Genomic DNA, 23,704 nt, shown 5'->3' with positions numbered 1-23,704 from the left:
TCCGAGTTCGCTTCTATCATCACGGTAATATCCTCGGCATAAAGATCTATAAGATATTTAATATTTCCAAAATTTACACCGAATCCTCGATATATTTTTGTCATGGCAGTTTTTAGCTCTTCTATTACAGCAACAAAGAGCAGGGGGCTGAAGGACAACCCTGCCGACAACTTTTACTCAAGTAAATCGGTCTGCTTTTTTTTACCTCCAACAGTAACTGTCGATGATCCCATAGCTAGCAATGTCCTGACAGGGTTAAAAAATACGGCTTGGTAGTAGTTTTTTCACCGATCTCAAAATGTGAGAATGAGAAAGGGAATCGAAGGCTTTTGAAAAATCTATCGCAATAATAGCTCCAAAACGCTTGTTCCTATCCTCTGCTTCAATTGCTGTCTGAATATTCCGGGAAATGTCAGATATTTTTTTTCCTTTTAGAAACCCTTTTTGCTCTGGGCCTATCTTTTTATTTAAAATATGTTCAATCTGACTTGCTCTAACTCCTGAAAGTATTCATTATGTTTCGTTTAGTATAGTGATTGGACTCCAATTGTCAAGGTTGAAGCCATCTCCCTTTTTGGGGATTAAAGCAATTCGTCTTACAGTTATAGATTCCGGCAGATACCTCTTTTTTTCCATAAAGTTTCCCATTTTATATAAATACGGGACGATCTCTTCTCTGCATGTCGTAAATATCTGTCCTCCAATCCCATCTGGACCAGAAGCCTTATTATCATTAAAGTTTTTCCTAATATACTCAGATAATAACTCGTTAGAGAATATAGAGGTTCTTTTACTTTTCGGGAAATTACTTCTGAACCCACAACTAACTTCTGGAAGGTTTTACGAAGTGCCTTTGCAATGTTATTTTGCTTATCTAAAGTTTTTCTTCCGTACTCGATTATCTTTATTACTAAGGCTGAGTGTTTGTATTCAGCTTAGTGACGTACATATTTCAAAATACTGGGTTAATTTCCTAATTATTTATCTCTAAAATGATTAATATAATAATTATTAAATATTTGATAATTTGGAGCCCCCTAATGCTTAGTCCAATAAGTATAATGTTAATGAGGAGTCAGAATTTTCGGATTTTTTGAAATTAGAATCATTATTATTATTATTTATTTTTTTTGAAAATAGGATCCAAATTTTTTAATATTTTTTCATTGAAATTTTGGAGCTCTTGCTGATGTTATAAATACACAAAAAAAGGATTTTACTCATATGATAACATCTTTAAAGTAGAATTTGCAATTTCTAAAAAAACAAAACATTATTCGAGCAATAATTTAATGACCTAATAAATTTGCAATATTAAAAGGTTACACGTCGTCAGATATCCCCCCCATTTAATTATCCATTGACTAATTACATTACTATTTATCATTAATTCTATCCATGAAGTTTTTTAATCCTAAAAGTCGTCAAATTGCTCAAATCGCGCATTCAACAAAACCATTGTGAAATATGATATGGTTGGCCAGTGGTAGGGGGGACATAGCCCTCCAGTGGATAATATTTTATAGGGCAATGAATGGGGGGTGAGTTAAAAAAAAACAGAAGTAAATAAAATTTCCAAAAAAAGGACAAATTATTTTTACAAAAACAAAAATGAAAATCTGACACCTGGGTGTGACAAAAAATATACTGAAAAGGCATGTAATTGAAAGAAAATTTGATGTACCCTTAAGGAGTAGCTAATATTTCTTATTAAAAATAGACATTTGTATATTTATGGTGACGTTAAAATATACAAATGATCTCTCTCCCCTGTGAAAGTCGTGCCCCTCCGCCGCTGTGTATGCTGTCATAAGGTTAGCGCAATCAATTTAATGTACCCCTTGCTAATGATCCCTGATATCACAGATATATTTACAAATGATTCCTACTAACATCTCTTCGTGGTGTGTCATTCATATGACGAATCTATGTATATGGATATCTAATATTATGTAGTGTAGTTTGATATGAGGGGTTTTCATTTCTCTACTACATAAATAAATGGTATAGTATATTATTCTAGACATACTACATATGCATGTACAAGACATTGAGGGAATTACATAATAAATTGATTCCCATAGTATCTTGTGACATGACATTTAAATAATACATTGTCGAATATATTAATTCAAATATATACAGTCTATCTACCTATGCTTCATGTCAATCAAAAATAATACTTATATATTGTATTATATGTAGGTAACTTATTGTGAGTCATTAGTTTTTCTATGTGGTCTCTACGCTTAAGAGATCGAATATAATTAGAATGTAGAATATGGAACAAAATTAGCATTTTAACTATGAGTTTTTGAGTGCTCGATTTGAGCAATTTGACGACTTTTAAGATGCATTTAAAAATATATCATAATGTAATTAATCAATGGATCATTAAATGTGAATAACTGGCATGTAACCTTTTACTATTGCAAACGTATTACATCATCGAACAATTGCTCAAATCACGTTGTTTTTTTTTCCCCAAGAAATCGCAAAATTTAACTTTAGAGGTGTTATTATATGAAGAAAATCATTCTTTTCAAATATTTATAGTATCAGCAAAAACAGTCAGTCACTTAGTTTGAATATTAAAACAAATTTCAATTAAAAAATATAAAAAATGTTCGAGCTACTTTTCAAATTGCATCATAATTGAAGATGACGTCATTTTAAGGACTCATAGTTGACCTTTTTAAGAGCATGAAATCAACGCACTTCCAAAAAATATTGATGATTCTTCATCAAATGATTTTAAGCATAAAAAAAATAAAGACTTAATACTTGCATTGAATATTTCTTGATGCCCATGATATACAGAGATATTTGAATAAAATAGATAGATAATCCTTATGAACTGTCCAAATTTGTACAATTTTTATTTTTTGATCGATTAAGGGCAAGAAACTATATTCTTCTAACTAATAAAAAAATAATTAGTTTATTGGCTAGACAATATGATTTATATCTCCTGTAATAGAATTATACATAGTAGTATGATGGTAGGCCCCTTCATAAAAAAACATAGGTTAGGGTATTTATTTCAAAGACGGAGACAGATACAGACTAGTAATAATTGTTCAGAATTCTATGTTACGTAACTAGGGCTATGTTTCATTCTGATCAGATCGGATTCCAGGGCTTCGGAGGTCAAGTTTTTTTTTTCACTGATAAGTTGATTTTTTTCATAAACAAGATCGATTCCCCGTGTCTCATATATATATTTTTTTTAATCTATGGGTTATCTTTTCGAATATGCACAAAAAAAAATCCAAAAAATGAATTATTGTACTAATAGAAAAAGGGAGAACGTATATTGAATACGAATTAAAAAAGGGGGGAAAGAGGATTAGCGAGTGAGTCTTATTATCGTTGAGGGATTTTTCTAATTATAATTGCCAAAGAGATCGAAGAACTTCTAATGTTGTCTATCGACAAGTTGTACTAAATTCTGGAGTTATTTAAAGCATTAATAAAATAATTCGAAATAAAATATGTAATACAGGTACGTCCTAGTAAAATATAATAGCATACATTAGCATTTCAGCGTATGATATATGTATGATTAATAGATCTACACGTTGGAGAGATTTTTGATAGACAGTAAAGATTTAAGTACTTATATTTGTTAGTACCAGTTTGATATCCACCCTTCTCCTTAATCGGCATATAAAACTTGATTGATAGGCTCCAAAGATGGCCGACATTAACAATGCTCATATCACCTGAAAAGCAGTATTAGGATTCGTAGAGTACTTAATTTTGAAGCGGGGGAAATATTATAACCGATTTTACGTTTGTTCCTCATATATAAAATATGGGCTTGAGTTTTAAACCTTTCCTATTATGTACATACAGGGACGTTCGCAGGATTATATATATATATAGATACTTTTTTTTGGAAGGGGGGCTGGGTTTTTGAAATTAAAAAAAAAAATCTCTAAAGTCCATCTTTTATTTTTGTTACAAAAATGCCACATCGAAATTTGCGAATAAAATGGGGAAAAAAATTTCTAACTAATTTTGCAGAAAAAAAAATATTGCCATTGTAAAGGAGAGCACAAAACTACCATGATTTTTTTCGTACTTCCATAACCAAAAAAGTTATGGAGAATAATGTCGTCGAAAAAATAAAACTGGATATCTGGTTCATTTTTGCAAATATTGCAAAAATTATGTCATAAAATGTTCTGAAAATTAAAAATACTATTGTATTGAAACTTTTCAGTTTATGGCCAAAATCCATCGATTTGTGCTATTTCTTCTTAAAAATCGAAAATTTACGTTTGATGAAAAAAAGGGAATAAATGAAGAAAAATGAAAAATTAATCAGAAAATGACAGATATTTCAGTTAAACATCAATTGTTGTGTATCGCATTTATATGGAAGCGAATTTCCAGACAAACTTCTACAAACTTTATATTATCAACAAATCCAATAATCCATCGTCCTTTTGCAATTTTTTTTGCACATCAAAAAAACAACAGAAAATGTTATTTTCGCCAATTTCTCGTTCCCTCTCTCCCGAGAAATCTGCATTGCCGACTACCAAGGTCAAAAGTGGCACCCATGCAAAGTTTCAGCCTCCTAGGCCCAACAGTGTGACACCCATAAAAGACACACACAAACTGTATTATGCATAGAAAGATTCTACTTTTCCTTCCTCCCCTAAATACATACATTTTCCATTTTAATGCCTTCCCAAATAAACATAATTCTATATGTAGACATGCAAAAGAGTAAAGAAGAAGGAAAAGAAACAAGGTTTCTCTCTACCATTAACTCACTACTTCCTAGACATTACATACCTACGTACGCACATACATAACATGTAAAGTCACGTAACTGCGTCATTTTCTGACATTTATAAAGAAGAATTATTATTTGTCAAATTAAGAAGAAAAAAAATACTTTTCCTGGTTTGACCTATGACATTTTATATTCTACATACATATTAAGTCAAAATACATATAGAGGGTGGTTCAGATAAATTGAAAAAATATTTAAAGGCTTATAATGAACGAACTAGAAGGGTTAGAACCACATTTTGTTTTTTACATGCTTTACCCTCCCCCCAAGATAGAAATCCCATGGGTTCAGGTCCAAAAATCTGGGCTCCAAAAGTGAGAAGATTTTGTAGCCCAGACATCCGGCACTTTTTTGGACGTGTGGGTCGGTGCACCACTCTCTTGCTGAAAGCTGTAATTTCTTCCTTGGGCTACTCCATCCATCCAGAGAATTTAAATTCAAAGTGCAAAAGCAGTATAACTATTTTTTCGATTTATATAGTTTATTTCTCTTGATAAAGTTGTTCATAATTAGGATTACTTTTTGAACATGGCAACGTGTATGGAGGATAAATTACCTGGAAGAAAAAAAATCGAACATCGTAAATTTTTGGCATAACTTTTCTTTAGGAAATTAAAAGCGCGTATAAATCACTTTCGCTTAGAAAAATGCATATATTAATTATTTAAAAATTCATTTATTCGAAAAATTAAATTCTATATACGGGGATCGAATAACATAAAGTTAAAAAGATAACTATTTTTTATTTGATTAACATCTTTACCAAACAACTGCCTCAATGTAATGTCTGTGATCATTTGAACTTAATATATTGTGTCACAGATTACGTATTAATTAGTTTTTTAACATCAAAATGTCAAATAGATTAAATAATCTTCCTTGAAAATGCTTAATTTCATTTTTTTTATTGCGACTTGTACAAGTTACAACTTGTACACAACTCATTTAAAAAGGTTCTTGAAGCAATAATTCCTTTCTTGATGAATGTATTTAATATTTATGCATAAACATATTCATATTTCCTCCGTATATTTGGAAATACATGTAAAGAAGAATTATAAAGTTATAAACAAAGTAATATGGTACTCGCTCGAGTGATCAACAACCCTTTTCCGGAAGCCTTTACATATTATTATGTACATAGATATACATATATCAGTATTGGGGTTCGGTCCGAAAATCAGGGAGCGGTCCAAGACCCTTATAATTTTTAGTGGATCCCCCACCACAAATAAAATTTAAAAAAAAAACCGTACCCAATTTACTAGCCAAATAATTTATCATATCTGATATAAATTTTAGTGAAGGGTCGATTCCAATAAAAATTAAGATACCATTCCAAGTCCTTAATGCTAAGAGTAATAGTAAAAAAAATATAATTTTGCTATCAGGTGCAGGAAGGATTATATATACAATTGGTTTTACAAGTTTTTTGAAAAAAAAAAATGGAAAAAATTAAATTTCAAATATTGAATTCTTTGAAAATAAATTTAAAATACACAATTCGATATTAAATATTTTTTCAAAAATCCACAACTATTCACTAAAAAAGGAAAAATTAGAAAAAAACACCTGCTCACAAAAAATTTAAATTTTTGGAATTTTTTTTTCCAAAATCGACAGATATTCACCAAAAACAATTTTTTTTGGAAAAAAATTTCAAACATTCCTAGTTATTCTAGAAAAAAAAATTGACAAAAATAAATACTTGCTCACAGAAAATTTAATTTTTTGGGAAAAAATTTGAAAAATTACATTAAATTTCAAATATTAAATTTTCTATTAAAAAAATATCCCTCAATATTTTTTTTGTGGTGGGGGGGGGACAATTTTTTTTACATGTGTTACAAAAGTAATAAATAGCTAAACACCAGTAATAAATAACGCTATGCCAGTTCCGAGTCCGATTATTCGTCCAAAGGATTATATATATTTTTTTTTTTTTTTTTTGGGGAGAGGGATTTGGTTTTTGGAATTTGTTTGAATATAAATCCAAAAATAAATTTTTATGAAAAAAATTCAAAAATCCACAGCTATAAATTAAACAAATAAAATTTTTTTGGAAATTTTTTCAATAATCTTTAGCTGTTAAGAAAAAATTAAATTATTTCGAAAAAATCTCAATTTTTTTTTTTTCAAATATTAAATTTAAAAATCTACAGCTATAATAAAATAATTTCAAAAATTTAATTTTTTATATTAATTTTTTGTAGAAAAAATTTCAATAATCTACAACTGTTCAGAAAAAGTGAAATTTTTGAAAAAAAAATTCAAAAATTTGATTTCACATAAGAAATTATTTCAAAAAAAAATTCAAAAATCCACAGCTCTTGAGAAATATTAAATTAAAAAAAAAATCAAAAATTAAATTTCAAATATTAGATTTTTAGGGAAAAAAATTTAAAAAATTAAATCTCAAAAATTAAAATAAAATGATTTTTTTTTTAAAGAAAAAATTCCTTAATTTTTGGTGGAATGTGGGCTTCAGCACACTCCAACGGACGCCCCTGATATCTGTGAATAAAAATTACTTGAGAGAAATTATTATTAGAGGGAACCACATAAATTAATCGGTTTCGGACCGATTTTCAAGCTTCAACACCAATATACATATACCTATGTGGTATATATGACAGAGGAATGAGAAAGTGCTGGAAGAGGAATCCTATTTACATCTTTACTTCAAAATGAATTTTTCTTTTTTGAAAAAAAAGAAGAAGAAGTTATTACTTCATATAGTTATGTACAAGTATTATTTATATATATGTATTATGTATAATAAATTAAAATTAGAGTCCGGCTTATTTTGCAATCCCAGTATTTATCAATGTACATATTTGATAAAAATATAATAGTGCTTTGGATTGAGGCTAAAACCACATATTATGTACACACACTTGCTTGTTACATTCTAGAATGTATATCCTAATTTTTCTAGGTACATACCTACATTGATATTAAATACATACATAGTCTTCCATAGTGGCACTAATTGATTTTATATATTATTTATCATTTTTGAAAAAATGATTTACTACAGGACAAATTATTATTTTCTATAATACCATACATATTATTATGAACTGTTGTTACCTGTAGAATGTACACACATGTAAGATATCACCTTACATACTGCCTTAGAGGGTGTGAGAAATTGTCTGTGTAGGGTCATACATTATCAGACGTACCTATTTTTATGTACATCTTTGAGGATCTTGATATGTCAGAGTGAAAGACTTACCCTAGGATAAAATATACAACCAGGAGGAGTAAAGGGCATTGCTCAGAGTCAACCAAAACGCAAACTTTCCATCCATAATAAAGAAGATAGTACCCAAAGACATCCTGAGTGTTATTCTCCATTTTTCATGAGCACGCTCATGTGTAATTACTCAATACTTATGTCTATTCATATGGCGTGTTCTGTCCTCAAGAATGATTAAACATTAATAAACAATTATACAAGTCCAGTGTAGAATGGACATGTTAAAAAAACAAAAACCCCGAAAATCAACATGTTAACCCTAACAACTCAATGAGTGTTTTGGAGGAGAGAAAGAATAATGTTCATGACGTTTCATTAGATCAAATATAATCTGCTGTGACAAGAGAGTAAGGAGAAAAGGATATAAAAAAGGACATCCGCTGTTTTTTTAACTGTCCTGAGTAGTGAACATCCTTTACTTAATAGATTCAATTATACTCAAAACCTGTTTGAACCTTTGTGTGTGCTCATAAAAGACGGAGCGTAACCCTGGCGATTTGTTGCGGAGGTATAATTGTAAGTCCTCTTTGGACTCAGAGTAGAATTGGGGATCGACATTGGAGTAATTCTAGCAAATGCCCTTGTTTTTTTATCCTTTTTTCATTCCTCTCTTGTCACAGCTGATTGAAGCTGATCTAATGAAACGTCATGAGCATTATTCTTTCTCTCTTCTCTCCTTCAAAACATACTTCAAATTGTTAGGGTTCCTTGATGATTTTTGATTTCTTTTTTTGAGATGCCCATTCCACACTGGATTTTCGCCTTTGCTCAGAGTCATCTAGCCCACCCCTTCCGGACGCCCTTGCTCTTATTAAAAGTTTATCATACCACATTTCGAACATTTCCACATTTTCTCTTTTCGAAAATGTAAATAATATGGTCACTCTTACTTTATTGTATGTATGTTTATTGTGAGTAATTAATTCTAATTATAGTTGTTATCATATGCTCTAATATAATCATCATTAAATTTATATAAATAATAATATATTAGTAACATAATTAAATTAAAGTAATCAAAATGAACATCCACTTATGTTCATAACCTGCACCCACTTAGAATATTCATTGAATGTTCATTAATGTTTATACAATTAATTAATTAACTTAACTGTGGTGTATTTAGTAAATTATTTAGCCCAGTTAATACTTACTAGTGTTGGGATTTGGTCTGAACATAGTTCATTAATAGTCTATATAAGTACATTTTTTGTTGATAATTCTTTGGAAATAAACATATTTAACGATATTCGTGTAAATTAATGTATTTTTTTATGTAAACTTTACAAATTAAATATTTTGTCAAAAAGTTATAAAGATTAAAATGTCTGATATAAAAATATGTGAGGCAAAACACTCTTTGTTGATATTTAAAGATATATATATATTTTAAAAAAAATAACGCTTTTATCAAAGATTTCTAGAGTTCCATGACCAATCTAACACTAATAATTAATTAATTAGTTGAAGAATACTTTAATATAATCCATACTCAATTTCGGTAAAAATCATTCATCATTCTTTAATGTTGACGGTCAGCATATAAATTATGTATTTGTTTGAATAATAGAGAATAAATTATTAGTATGTAGCATATTTAAGTAGAACCGTTCAAAAATAATGGTCCTTGATTCTTTCACTTTTCAATAGCATATTATTAATTATATACACTTAATAACAAAGTGATGTATGACGTAATATGTATTTAAAGAATACGTCAAAAAATCCAACAAATGGAATTTCGAAATCACAAAAATATCTTCCTTAATATATTAATTATATTTGAAATATTGTTAAAAGGAATCTTTGTACTTAAAACAAAATATATCATATTATTAATATCCTAATTATGTAGGTATGGTGCAATTCATTCTCTCCTGTAACATACCTGGGTACATAGTTGATAGAATAAATAAATATATGTGAATGTTTTAAATACCTACCTAGATGCTAGGGGCGTTGTGTGCCTGAAAAAGGGTTTTTTTTACTTTTAAAAAACATGTATTTCTATGAAGGTATTAGTTATAAATATTTTGCAAGGTAAATTGTTATTATACCTTCTTTTTTTTTTTTTTTTGCTTCTTCAAAAAAAATTAACCTTGGATTATAATATTTAGGATATCATTATAACAAAATAACTGATGTTCGATCATTGTATTTTGTAGTACATACAGTAATCCTTAATTTTTTTAATATTTATATTACCTATGGAATCTGTATAGTCCACTTTCATAAAGGTAAATACTTTCCTTTGTTGTCCTTGTAATAATTCTTTTATTTTGAAACTACGTACATTCATATTTTATGACCAACATTTTATAAGGATGATCAATAAATACTTTGAAACATTTTATCCTTTAAAAATAACGATCTTTTGTGAAATTTGTTTAAAAAATAAAATGAAAAGTTTCCAAGCTTTTTTACTTCTGTTATCACGATGTAATCTTTATTAGGAACATTTCTCAACCTTTCCCCAAGAAAGAGTAGCTATGAAAAAGCTCTAATTTTTTTTATTGTTAGCTAATGGCTTCATTCACCCCAGCGTGTTTTCAACTGAGGGGATCATGCAAAAGGTTTTTAAGTAGTTTTACTGCGAACATTTTCTCATCTTGGAAGTTTTGCCACATGATATATTCTCGGCCTTACTATGTTTTTATATCATTGGTTCGAATTTTTGCTTTGATCTTTACTGTTGAAACAATTCTTTCTTCTTTCTATGTGAAGTTTTGCATATTTCTTCAAGTATCAACTAAGGTCATGACTATAAATAAGGTGCCACTAGTCAATTAGCAAGGTTGTGTCCGGCTCAGGTTCAACGGTCTGGGATTTACATAATTTTATGTAGATGGAATATTAAAAGTTTATAAATATACCAAAAAATACAACAAACGAAAATAAGCACACAAGAACAACCGAGACCGATAAGTAATATATTGCAGTTTTGGATTTAAATTTGTCGGTTCTGCTTATATAACTAGAACCGCTTCTCCGATAATGGTAAAATCTTGTTAAATAGTCATTTTGAAATGGACTAATGCTCCCGGATCTTTAACTCCTTCGTCCTTATTGACAATATTCATTCTTTCTTTCTTTTAATATATTTTTTTATATTTTCTTCTTCAAATTTGTACAATTCACTCTTATTCTTAGAGAGCTTCTTATGTTTTTCTAAGGGATTTGGAAAATCAGTTACTACAAAGCTCTTTTTTTCCTAGAATAGTTCAAATACCATTACAACAATTATTATGTCAAACCAAGTTAAAAATCCATTTGAAGAGGGAAAGTGAATCTATCAATCTACCCCTTCTATGTACATAATTCATTACACATTTGTTGTCCATTTGATTTATAAGTAACTTACTTCCTTCCGTATATTTAATGCCATATAAACCGAGGTATTTAACAAAATATACCCAACAATAAATCCCTCACAAGTAGAACGGGACTGTTAATTATTGATCCTTCCCGCATTCCTGTACATGTATGTAATACTTGTAGTAGTAGGAGTGTTATTTGCTAAGATCCTTATTCCTCAGATCCTACTCATCATGACTCATTCCACCTTTCCAATTAATGGCAAGATTATTTTAAGTAGGCATGTTGTGCATTATTCCTGCATGATTGTTAAATAATAATAACTGTGTTTATTAGCAATAACGTCAGTTCGATTAGAACAATTATCTCATTCGATTCGACTCAACCAGTGCGTCACTCTTTAAAATTTGCGAGTAGTCCGTTTTTGATTTTATCATTAAGCATCATCAAATGTTTTAAGGGTAGTGGCGATGCTGTCTCTACGAGATGATTTTCAAATCAATCATAATTTCTAATGAACTTCTACTAATCTCTGGTAAGACAGACTCCATAGAGATATATCCAGGCCTCGACAGCCACGCTTTCCAGTGACTAGTAAAACCCCAGTCGGGCTAATGTAGAGTTGTCTGTATCTAGCACTATTTGAAAGTAAAAAATATATCTTTCTTTTCGTAATACCATAACATATCTTATTTTAAAATAAAAGAACCTCTATACTAGTGTAAAATTGATCCATTATTTGAGATATCTTGGGCGAATTAATTTTTCCCAGGGTAGTGAAGAATATATTTATTAGCCCTGTTGACTAGTGGCTAATTTTAACGACTGTCCAGTCCTATATATACAATTTCATGATTGGAATCCACTTTGGAATCCGTGTGCGCACTGAAAGTAATTTCATAAATTATTAAATGCAAGCACTATATTTTTTCTCTTTTTATTTTGTCTGTTCTAATATCGACATGAGTCAACTCGACTCAAATGATTCAAGTCAACACAGCACTTGTTAGCAATGAGTTGAAATTACGTAACTTTGTTGTCTTATTACGTAATTATTAAGTGACTCGTATTTGTTTTGTACGTGGTCGCGGAGAAATTCATTTTGCATTACTTGAGGCCATCATTATCATGCCTTCACACAAAACCATTTGACCCTGAATTAAATGGTAGTGTTTAAAATATTTTTATTTATGTATAAATGTGCATGTACGCAGATAGTATGCTGTGTAAAACCACTTTGGTGTTCTCGTTCATGCTTCACAAACTCTCATGATTGCCTGTATCAAATTTACACATAAATTATAACAATGTAAAGTCAAGGCTGTACTTTTTGTTTTACAAAATTCTATAAGGTTCATTAATCCATGGTAAATGAATGCTATTACCAATATACTAGTAATAATTAGTAAGGATGCAGGATTATATATATATAATTATTTTATTTGAAAAAAAAATCAAAAATCAATAGCTATTCAAGAATGAAATTTCAAATTTATTGAGGTTTGAAGATTATAATATACGAAAGCTTTGGAAATAAATTACGTATGAACGCCTGATAGATGTAGAAACCCACTTTAGGTGAAACAGAAAGCCGGCTTCGTGTGGAGGAAAGAAGAAAAAGGATATATATTTTGCTTATGCCCTTAATTACAGATATTATGATTTCATAATTAGTGATGAGACGATTCCGATTCTTTAATATTTTAAATAATTTTCTATAAATTCATAAGAATTACAATTGATAAAATAAATCGCTTTCCTTTATTAAATGTAAATAATATTTACATTCAAAATAGCAATAACTGAAATTCTAAATATATAATAGGTAAATTTCTACCCTAAAATCTCCTTCTATACATCATTTTTTATTGAAGATAATAATAATAATGAAGATACATACTAATACTAACTTGCTAATCCTCTTCATCCTTTCTTCCCCTGTTTAATTCGTAAATAATATACGTTCTCCCTTTTTCTGCTTGTACAATAATTCTTTTTAATGGATTTTTAATTTTTTTTGGTGAATTTTCGAATCTACAACCCATACCTTAAAAAGAACTTGGAGATACGGGGAATAGATCTTTTTTTTATGAAAAACATCAACTTATGAATGAGAAGTCAAGTTTTACCTCTAGAGTCCCGGAATCTGGTCTGATCAGAATGAAACAAAACTTTACGCCCGTAACTCAAAATTATGAAAAACTTTTATTCTTGTCTAAAGTCTGTATTTGTTTTAGTTTTTGAAATAAATTATTTTAATACTATGTAGTATAAAGGAAGTTGATTCATCTGCCGGCAAGCTTTTTTCGAAGCAAATCTGTCCAGCGCAAGTAATCTCACGACAAACTTTCCATATGCAAATTTTTCAAAGAAGAGCTTTACTAACAAAACCCTTTACAAAACTAATTTACTTAAATAACAATATCTGCACCGACCGCATATGATAACACCACTTTGGTGCATGTTAAATTTGTGTCTTCTTAGTTTTGGAGCATTTTTTATCATAAATTATTTTACAAAAATATGTTTAAGACTCAAGTAACAAATTCACATATTTGTTTTTTATATCTTGACAGATATATTTTTCTTCATAATTTAGAAATGTAATAAAAAGTTAAATACTTGTAATAAATAGTAATACATAAGAATTAGTGTTGAGACTCTGTCCATCACTGATTTTTTTTTTCGGTTTAAACAATTTTTTCTAGACGGATTTTCCGGTCCAGACCGCGGTCTCAGATTTTTTTTGGGTCTCACTTTGTAGACCAATTTTGATTCGGTCTCACTTTATGGACCGATTTTTTTCATGCTCATATATTATGAGAGTCCATTTTTTTTTTCTAGATCAACTGTCATTCATTTTTTTCAAAAAAAAAAAAAAGTTATTACTACTCACTAAGTTCTAGCAAAACTACTATATACATATAAGAGACTAGGGGGATCAAACTTAATCCGAACCCTCTCTCTTTAAACTTTGTATAACGTTCTTGTACTTGAAAAAACATATGATGTCATGTTAATAACAATTTATTTGTAAAATCGGTCTAGACCGAAGTTTTGGGACTAAACCTAATTTTTCCTTAGGACCGATCAGGACCATACCTTTCCTTTGGACCGATCTAGACCGAATTTTTAAATGAGACCAGTTAGGACCGACAGAATTAGTTCGGTCGAACAAAAATATAACAGTATTAGACCGGTCTAGGATTTCCAGACCGAAACCCATCACTAATAAGAATCACAAATTAAACATTATTTACCAATGCATAATGCTGATTTTTAGAAAAAAACAACTGATTCTCCGATTCCGTTTAATCGTCCCTCACTAGTAATCATGCAGTTTTTGTCTTTATATATAAACAAAGTATTTCTTCTTTATTATTATTTGTTGCACCTACTTATGAATGTCTGCATTTTACGGTCATTTGTACATGTCCTCAAATAACACGATAAAGAAATATACTATATAATTTCTTATGCCTCATTAAACATTTATTTATATGTCATAGTTTGTCCGTTAAAGCATTTTAATGACACTAATATTTTCACCTAGAGCTAAATAAAGGTATTCATAAACAAATGCTATTAATGAACCTTCATAATTTATTATGCTGGTATGTAGTGTAGTTAGAAAATCAGAGGAGACTTGATTTAAATGGTGATGTGATGATGAACTTTCAAATCACTATGTGTAAATTGCACAGAGATATATATTTAATGTTTATTTTTATCCCTTTTGCAATGTATTACCATCTTGAAGGATAATGTGTAAAAAATATGATTATATATCCATATTATGTATGTACTTTGCATTTTAAACGAATTACATATAATATATTTTTTTGTACAATGGATTCAGTCATGTCTCCTTGTCAATCTTTCTATTATACTAGTTATGTTTGTCTAAGTTCCTAAGTACAGCCCTAAGTTATTGTCACACACGACATTTGTGGTACTTTTAAAATCCTCACTATCTACATAAATATTTAATTGCTCTTGAAAACTAATACACAAACTTCCTTATTGAAGATCCTGGAATAAATATGAAAATATTTATATTCACTCAAGCCAAAACTATAAACCAAGTGGCGGAACGTAGACCATTGGATCAATATTTATCCAAATTGACTTGACTACGCTACAACTTGCTACCGTTAAGGATATAATGAATATCATTCTATCGCTAACTACGCAATATCTACGAGTTTATCCTCTTAAAGGGGCATGAGGGTTGTTTACTTATTAGTAGGGGCGTCCGTAGGATTATATTTTAGGGGGTATTGGTTTTTTTTTCAAAAAAATTCAAAAACTAAATGTCAAATATAACATTTTTGAATTTTTTTTTCAAAAATCTATAGCATTTCGCAGAAAATTAAATTTTTCCAAAACTATATACCTTAATTTAGGTTGTTGATCATACAGACGAAATAGAGTCATCATCTACAAGTATTGAAATAGAACCACTACTTATGTATTATAATATATATGTGTTATTATTTACAAATCCATTTTGGATAGCACATGTTATTATATCTACCTATGTGGATGTACAATACCATGATGTTACATTTTTTTTTGTGGAGGACAAACTGCCATTATAGCCAACTCGAAGGTTTTCCTATATTTACAGAATAACGTATTTTACTTAATTATTTATTGTAATGTTAGAAAATCATTGTATTTTTTTAACCAACAAACTCCATTCATGGGCTTCATTGTACTTATAATGCATATAGTATGAGCCCACAATCACATCAATTTGCTGTTGCTATTTATTTGTTTCGAATATTATCAACAGACAACAACACCTACTCAATTTTAGAGCTCATAATTTATTTTTCTAATTAAAATGTTTTACTAGTAGTAACATAGGATATTCGATGAACATCTGTGTAGATTCATGTAGAACGAATTATAATTGATGAATTGTTCTATGTGATACTGTGAGGAACAATAAAGAATCCTTATTTAACCGATAGTCTTTACATTTTTTTGGCGATTTTTTTCGATTAACCTATTGGAAGCAATAATCATTAGAGTTGTTAATAGTTATGGGATGATTCCAAAGAAAAAACTCGATTCGAATGCGATTCTAGTAAAAATTCCTGATGCCTCTTCTGATTCTTTAATATTTCAAATAATAGTTAATATTTCTTGGAAAAAAATTTGAAAAGTTAAATTTTTTGGGAAAATAATTTCAAAAATCTCCAAAAAAAAAAAAAAAAATGTAGAAATTTTCGCTTTTACTAGAGAAAAGTTAATATTTGAATTTTTTTCCGCAAAATGTAATATTTGATTTTTTTTTAAATTTAGTATTTGATTTTTTTTTTGTGAACAGCCTGTGGATTTTTGATTTAAAATTTTTTTCTAAAACATTTAAATTTTTTTCGAAAACATTCTAAAAACCTAGCAGGTAAAAAAGTATTCTCTAGAAATTGGATTTAATAGAGATTTTGAAATGCTGTATTTCAATATTTATAATTGTTTTTTAGTTAGAAAAAAAAAGACTGATTTTTTTGTTGAATCTTAGTTCCTCACATTTATATTTTATTTGAGTAATAAAGATTATACGAAAACAAAGAATGCACTTACTTACATAATTAATTATGCAGAGTCGTCTATGCATAGAAATTCATGGCGTGTGGAATCCTTTTCGCAGCAAAGTCATGTTATTAAGTCATAATAATAAAAGTAATAAAGTATTTGCTTGTTGATTAGAAGGGATTATATGTACTTCATTACGAGCAGTGAGTTATATTTATAAGTATATATGTGCATAATATGTAAGGTATAATTAATTAAAAGATACGTCATGACTTCACCAAATGCTGTGTTGTCGATCATGTCTGCTTAGTGAGAGACTAATTAAATTGAATCTTAAACCATATCGAATACCACATAAAGAAATATAAGTAGATATAATATTGTAAAATATATTGTAATGTTATTTCTTATTAGTAATTACAACAGGAAATGAATTATATAATACCAATGTAAATTATTTATAATTTAGTCTTCCTCATTAGCAATATCCCATTTGATTATGTTTCTTGCAATTCCTTCTTATTGAAAGGTTGTATTTAATTAATTGTCTCTCTTTCTAGGTTATCCCATGTCCTCAAACGCACCCACATATATTTTGGAACATTTGGCCACCTTCTCAGTGGATGAGGATAATGATTTACTTTACCCCGCAGACGGGATGCGCCGACTCCTTGCCATGGAAAAAAACAATGGAATATGGACACAAAAAATGTTGATGCGTCTTGAGAGGCGTATGATTCACATCATGGATCATGAAAACGGGGATGTGGTGGAGTGTTTTCCAGCAGATATTGTGCGTGAGCCCACGGCCTTCACATCCAATGACCCTGCTGAGATATATAATAATATACTCATTTATATTGTCGGGAATGGAATGTCCTCTTCGGAGATGCACATATTTCAATGTGTCAATGTACGCGCGAGGGATGTGGTTGAGGATTTAAAGGCCTTTATGAATGATTATCCCGTTCAAAATCGTTTTAAATCCAATCACTCTCCCCATCACCCTCGTCATGGACGACGACAACATGAAATCGAAGACGACGAAGATGAAATTAAAATATCAGATTTGAGTCCTTTTCAGGAAAGCTCCTCGAAGATTCGGAGTGCAGCCGCGGCAGCAACTGTTGAGTCTTCTAGCAATAGGTTTTCAGAGACTTCTTCGACCTCATCAGACAAATATGAAAAGGATGTTGCAATTTTAAATCGGTGTTTTGATGACATTGAGAAGTTCATTGCTCGTCTACAAAATGCTGCCGCTGCAAGCCGAGAGTTGGATAAAAGACAAAAGTCACGTAAATCCAAAAGAAGGGACCTCGGAGATGGAATGCTTTCCGTAAGAGCCAAGGCTCCTCCTGAGAGGGAGTTTATTGACATATTTCAAAAGTTTAAACTTTCCTTTAATCTTCTTGCTAAATTAAAGGCACATATCCATGATCCAAATGCCCCTGAGTTGGTGCATTTCTTGTTTACTCCTCTTGCTCTAATTGTAGATGCCTCGCATGAGTCTCATTATGGGCCTAATCTTCCTGGTAAAGTTGTTTCACCACTTCTGAGCCCAGGTGCTGTGGATTTGCTATTGAACTGCCTCACATCAAAGGAAAATGAATTATGGCATAGCTTAGGGGAAGCTTGGTTCATCCCCTCCGACGCATGGAAAGACTATGTATCTCCTTATAAGCCTGTATTTATGGATGGATACACCACAACTATATCAAATGATTTAGGAGGAGGTCGTCGAAGTGGATCAAATGGGAAAAGACGATCCCACAGAGAGGAAGAAGAAGGTGGAAGTCCACCGGAAGAAGAGGAATACCACCCCCCTCCATCTCCAAATTATCGACTTATTGAAGAAGAGTTTCAAAGTCAACAGAATCTCTTTGCCAAGGATTTAATGGCCCGTGGTGCCAAGATGGTTCAAGTGACATATCCCAGATCAGCAAATAATGAAAAAGAATTAACTGTGGTACGAGGAGAGTTTTTGGAAGTTGTTGATGATACCAAGAAATGGTGGAAAACACGAAATATCACAGGGCAACTCGGACATGTTCCTAATACAATCATAACACCTAAATCATTTAGAGATACTCCAGAGCCTCCAAATGTACCTCCACAAACCAATACTATGAAAGCAGATTGGATTCAAAAGGAGAGAAGGGGTCGCAATGGGGCTTTTAGATACTTTTAAAAATATCATGAGAAAGACTCTTTGTGTTTGGGTTTCTCAGTAGGAACGACCGTACTTACTTTGCCCAACGCTAGGTATGATCCAAGGATCAAGATATACAATATATTAATTTATACTTGTCTTCAACGAATATTATGATATACATACATATATTATAATTTGTTATTAAATAAAGATTGCTCTCTATGAACCTCTTTGACCAAGATTTCAATACTACTCCGTCCATTTTTGCTACATATATACATACCTCACTTTCTGCGCAAGTCCGTCCCTCCGAACTAAATGCATAATATAATTGATCGTGGGTGGAGAAAGTATTAAATATTTTAGGGTTCATTTAAACTACAAAATCATCTATTCAAAATCTAAAAAAGGTAGACATGTACACTAGAGCAGTTTAATTTTCAACTTTTTCCCAATTTTGATTACAGGTAGTGTGGAAAAGTTGTCATATCTTGTTGAAAATTACCTATTTAAATTTACACTGTTCTACGAGGTCATCTTTAGGTCGCACATCTCGATCAAATGATGAAAAGAGGCAAAACCTTTTCACTTACTTAATATAATTACTAAGAAGACATTTTTAGTATTTTGCATAAAATAATTGTCATAGACATTTTTTAACCTATAAAATGTGTTTTTAAAGTTTTATTCTAAAAAAATTTCTATGTTATAAAAAAAAAGGAAAATTAGATGATCCGCGTATAGCGTGCATCATTATTTTACATTTTCAGAAAGAAAAAATCAACATTTTAATATGTTAATCTTCCTTTTTGGATCCCTACGGTAGCTTAGAAAAAACTTTAAAAATTATTTTTATAGGTTAGAATAATATTTATCATAATGAATTAATGCAAAATAATGATTAATGCTGTATTTTAATCCTTATTGACGAAATGAATAACTTTTGTCTCCTTACAGCAATAAAATTTCCAAAAAGCATATTTTCTTACCATATCACAACTTTTCTGAACTAGCCATAATCGAAATTTGAGAAAAGTTTAAATACAAACCGCCCTAAAGTCTAAGTCTGCAGTACATACATATATAAGTTATATATATATGTATGTATATAATATAAATTATATTGGAAAAACAGTTAAAAGAAACATTTATGACATACTATTTATGTATTTTTTAGCTCTGTGACTCGACAATTTTTTAAAAGGAAATTACATATAATAATTATTATTTTATTTTTAGTTCAATTTTTAATTTTTTTTTCCCCGACTGTGTTGATTTCATTATTAAATGTATTTTAACAGTTATATAGAACTATTTTTTGTGCTTTTTTAGTCCTCCCCCCTCTTAAATGTGTATATGTTGAAATCCTTCATTGTTCTTTAAATATACCCTACTACTACTAATATATAAGCAATGGCATCAAGGAACGCAACACTAATTTATAATTTTAATTTATTTGTAATTTTGTCCAATTTCTCAATCTATTTTCATTTATATTATCTTTATATATTTTGTATTTTTATTTTTTATAATCAAATCCTTTACTTCTAAGGTTTTTAGAAGGCATGACAAATAAAAAAGAAATTATATATAGGTATAAATATATAATATATGTTAAAAAAAAGTCTTGTCATTGGACCATGAAGTTATATTGCTCACTATTGGTTGATACGTACGAATATATGGTAATTCTTTTCCAAGATGTGAGGAAATTAAACATTTCAATCAAACAAGTTATTTTTTAAATACATTAAGGTATGTACAAGGGAATCCTTAATTTGGGGGGGGCTACAGCCCCTATCCCCTGAAGTCGAAACGAAAGTATCGAGTCCAAGATATATATACAGTATTACTGATTTAAGACCCTTGTTAATATCAGCTGCCTGTTAATTGATTTTGGGGGAGAAAATTAATAACTGCCATGAAAAGGATATACATTTAAAATTGCTGTAAACATTTCTTAATTATATTTCAATTCATTTATATTTATTTTATTATTCATTTTTATTACAATTTACAGCAAAGATAGGTGATAATTTTTTTTTCAGAGAGAGATATGTCTTTGGGTCTACTACATGCAAAAGTTAGTTGACTAGAGGAGTCAAATATGAAATGAGATTGGTTATGAACCGGTTGATAAAAAGAAATGCCGGCAAGGTATAGGTAATGCACTTGTAACAATATGGAAAGGAGCAAATCAGGTTGATCTAAAAAAATAGATACTGAGGTTGTGTTGGTCCTTAATATAGGACATAAAATCGGTCGAGTACCACTTCCAATCCAGTGTCGTTTGTGTTATTGTTCCTGAAAAACGTCCATTATTGTAAAGCAACCTCTACAAAGGAATCTCAGTTTACCATTTGAATGGGATATGAGCGTTGTTACTTGTATCATTTTGTAAAAAAAAAAGAACTACAGACAGTGGTAAAATAATACAACTCCCTAAATGGTATTATTATTTAATACAAAATATAAGTATGTTAGTCACATAGAGAGTGGTGTGCAAATTAATTTAATTAAAAATTAAGAAGGAATAACCTTTTTGATGACATCACGGGTAGATATCGATGATGGTGTTATCCATCAAAGATTGTTCTAGAGACGGCTTTTGCGTGTTAATCAGACTCGTCCTTAAAATTTGGCACGGGGCGTAAAATTTTTGGAAGCGATACATCTATACTAGTTAAAATATCTTAACTAGTTTTTCTTTTCCTATAAGTATGGATCTTTGGTCCTTCTCCATACACAAAAGTGCTATAAATGTAAAGTTCCCAATCATTCGAATTATCCCTATAAATAGTCATAGATAGACTTATGCCCAAAAACTCCCTTAAATAGAAAGTAGTCCTTCTTATTATTTCATTACTTTTTCAAATGTTAGTCCAATATATAAACATAATTATAAATATATATGTTGCCCAACGACCTATCTCATTAATCTGTTTCCAGCATATTTATAGATATAAATCTACTTCTATTGGAATTGAAGGATACGCAGGTAAAGACTGAATATAAATAAATATTTGGCCCCCTTGCAGTTCTTGAATGATCGGTATCTATAAGATATTGATTAAAATCAATGCTAAGATCCTTAGTAATAATTGAGAGGGTGGACATAGAAAAAAATGGAAGTGTCCCTGTTATTTATAAAGATCATAAAAAATGCATATATCAATCCTCAAAAGTTAAAATTTATTCAGGATACTCTAGATATCTTGAGCTTTGGGCTTAGCTCAATGTATTTTTGGATACATCGTCATACTTTCCCTTTCTTTTTCGAAGTTGGATACAACGGCAGTGGATAGTCTAAAATCAACTATTGCCGCCTTTTAATAATAATGAAATAACTATGAAGCGAACTATATATTATTGGAGTAGGAATAATTACTCGAATAAGATTCCACATAGGATTAGAGAATCATTAGATTTTGTACTATTTATTTATGTTTATATTAATTTCTGTTACAGGAGTTATTGGATTTGATGACATAGAAGTTCCTCTTCATGATACCAATTACATTCATCCCGTAATTATAATGCAATGGTTCCTGGTAGATACAAGGAAAAGTTGCAGCACTTTAATTAATTAGATGTGATCTCCTGTGGCCTATTCCCTCGGTCCACGGATGATTTCCTCCACATAATGTGATCTTCTATTTGTTTTCATGATCCCCCAAAGTGCTAACTGTTCGAATATCTCGAAAAATATAACTCAATATAAGGCATGTCATTACTTGAAGGGGATCAGAGTATTTTCCACTAATCATAGCCTGGAACACCATATGTTGTATTATCGTTGAGATTAATGTTGAGCACATTCGGAATGGCTAGGAGATATTTGAAATGATTTATTGAGTTGTTTTTATAACAGATGTGCCTCGCTTTGACTCATTTCTATAGACTGAAATGCATTTATCATGTTTTGATATTGTATGTACTTAATATGTATATACATAGAGGATACCATGAACTGAGTAATTGATCCACACCACCCACTGTATCCATTCCAATATAGAAAAGAGTTGATGATCTAGTAATCAGGATCATAACCTGCACAACATCAATATAAAATACTGCTCCTAATCCACCACATGTTAAATTAAAGTAATCTTTTTATATCAGGTACATAAGTATATTGAATTGTGCATTGATACATTCTATTTCAAGATAATGTAATTTCTAATTATATTTACAGTATTCAAACGTATAACATTCTAGAAAAATCATCAATAAACATACGTTATTGTATCTCACAACCTCTTCTCCGAAAAGAAAAAAGGCCAAAATCATTTGGGGTTAGCTATTTTTCCCAACTATAGAATTTTTTATATTCAATAATTGTTGGATATTGCTCACAGATTAGCATCAGCTAATTGTAATTTGACCAATCAACGTACAGTACACTAATATGGGGAAAAGAAGAAGAAGCATCAACAGTTGACAACTATTGTAAATTTATGTTTATTCAAAGTAACGCAGGGTCATATTATCTATTGATCATATCGTTACCTTTATTGTATCACACCATCTTTTCTCTAAAAAGAAACAGAAAAAGAAGGTCCAGCATCATTGGAGCATGTGCGTTTGTAATTAAAGAACCGAGAGTGACGCCGTCTTG

General features: G+C 30.1%; 1 protein-coding gene across 4 annotated transcripts in view; it reads left to right on the top strand.

The window, feature by feature from the left end:
* The window catches only part of aru (arouser), a 34,245-nt gene extending 14,933 nt beyond the window's left edge, over positions 1–19,312 (top strand). For 3 of the 4 annotated variants that reach the window (XM_071889653.1, XM_040714282.2, XM_071889654.1), the window contains one exon: positions 17,495–19,312. In XM_071889653.1, the coding sequence (XP_071745754.1) occupies positions 17,495–19,122 (1,628 nt within the window). In that variant the 3' untranslated portion in view covers positions 19,123–19,312. Of the gene's footprint in view, positions 1–17,086; positions 17,303–17,494 lie in introns of those variants that run through there. The other variant, XM_040714283.2, reaches the window with a different exon arrangement.
* The last annotated feature ends 4,392 nt before the right edge of the window (positions 19,313–23,704 follow it).

The sequence above is a fragment of the Lepeophtheirus salmonis genome, chromosome 6 (assembly GCF_016086655.4).
Source record: "Lepeophtheirus salmonis chromosome 6, UVic_Lsal_1.4, whole genome shotgun sequence".
NCBI lineage: Eukaryota > Metazoa > Arthropoda > Copepoda > Siphonostomatoida > Caligidae > Lepeophtheirus > Lepeophtheirus salmonis.
Note: the sequence above shows the minus strand (reverse complement) of the source record. Positions and strands in the feature narration are given on the sequence as shown.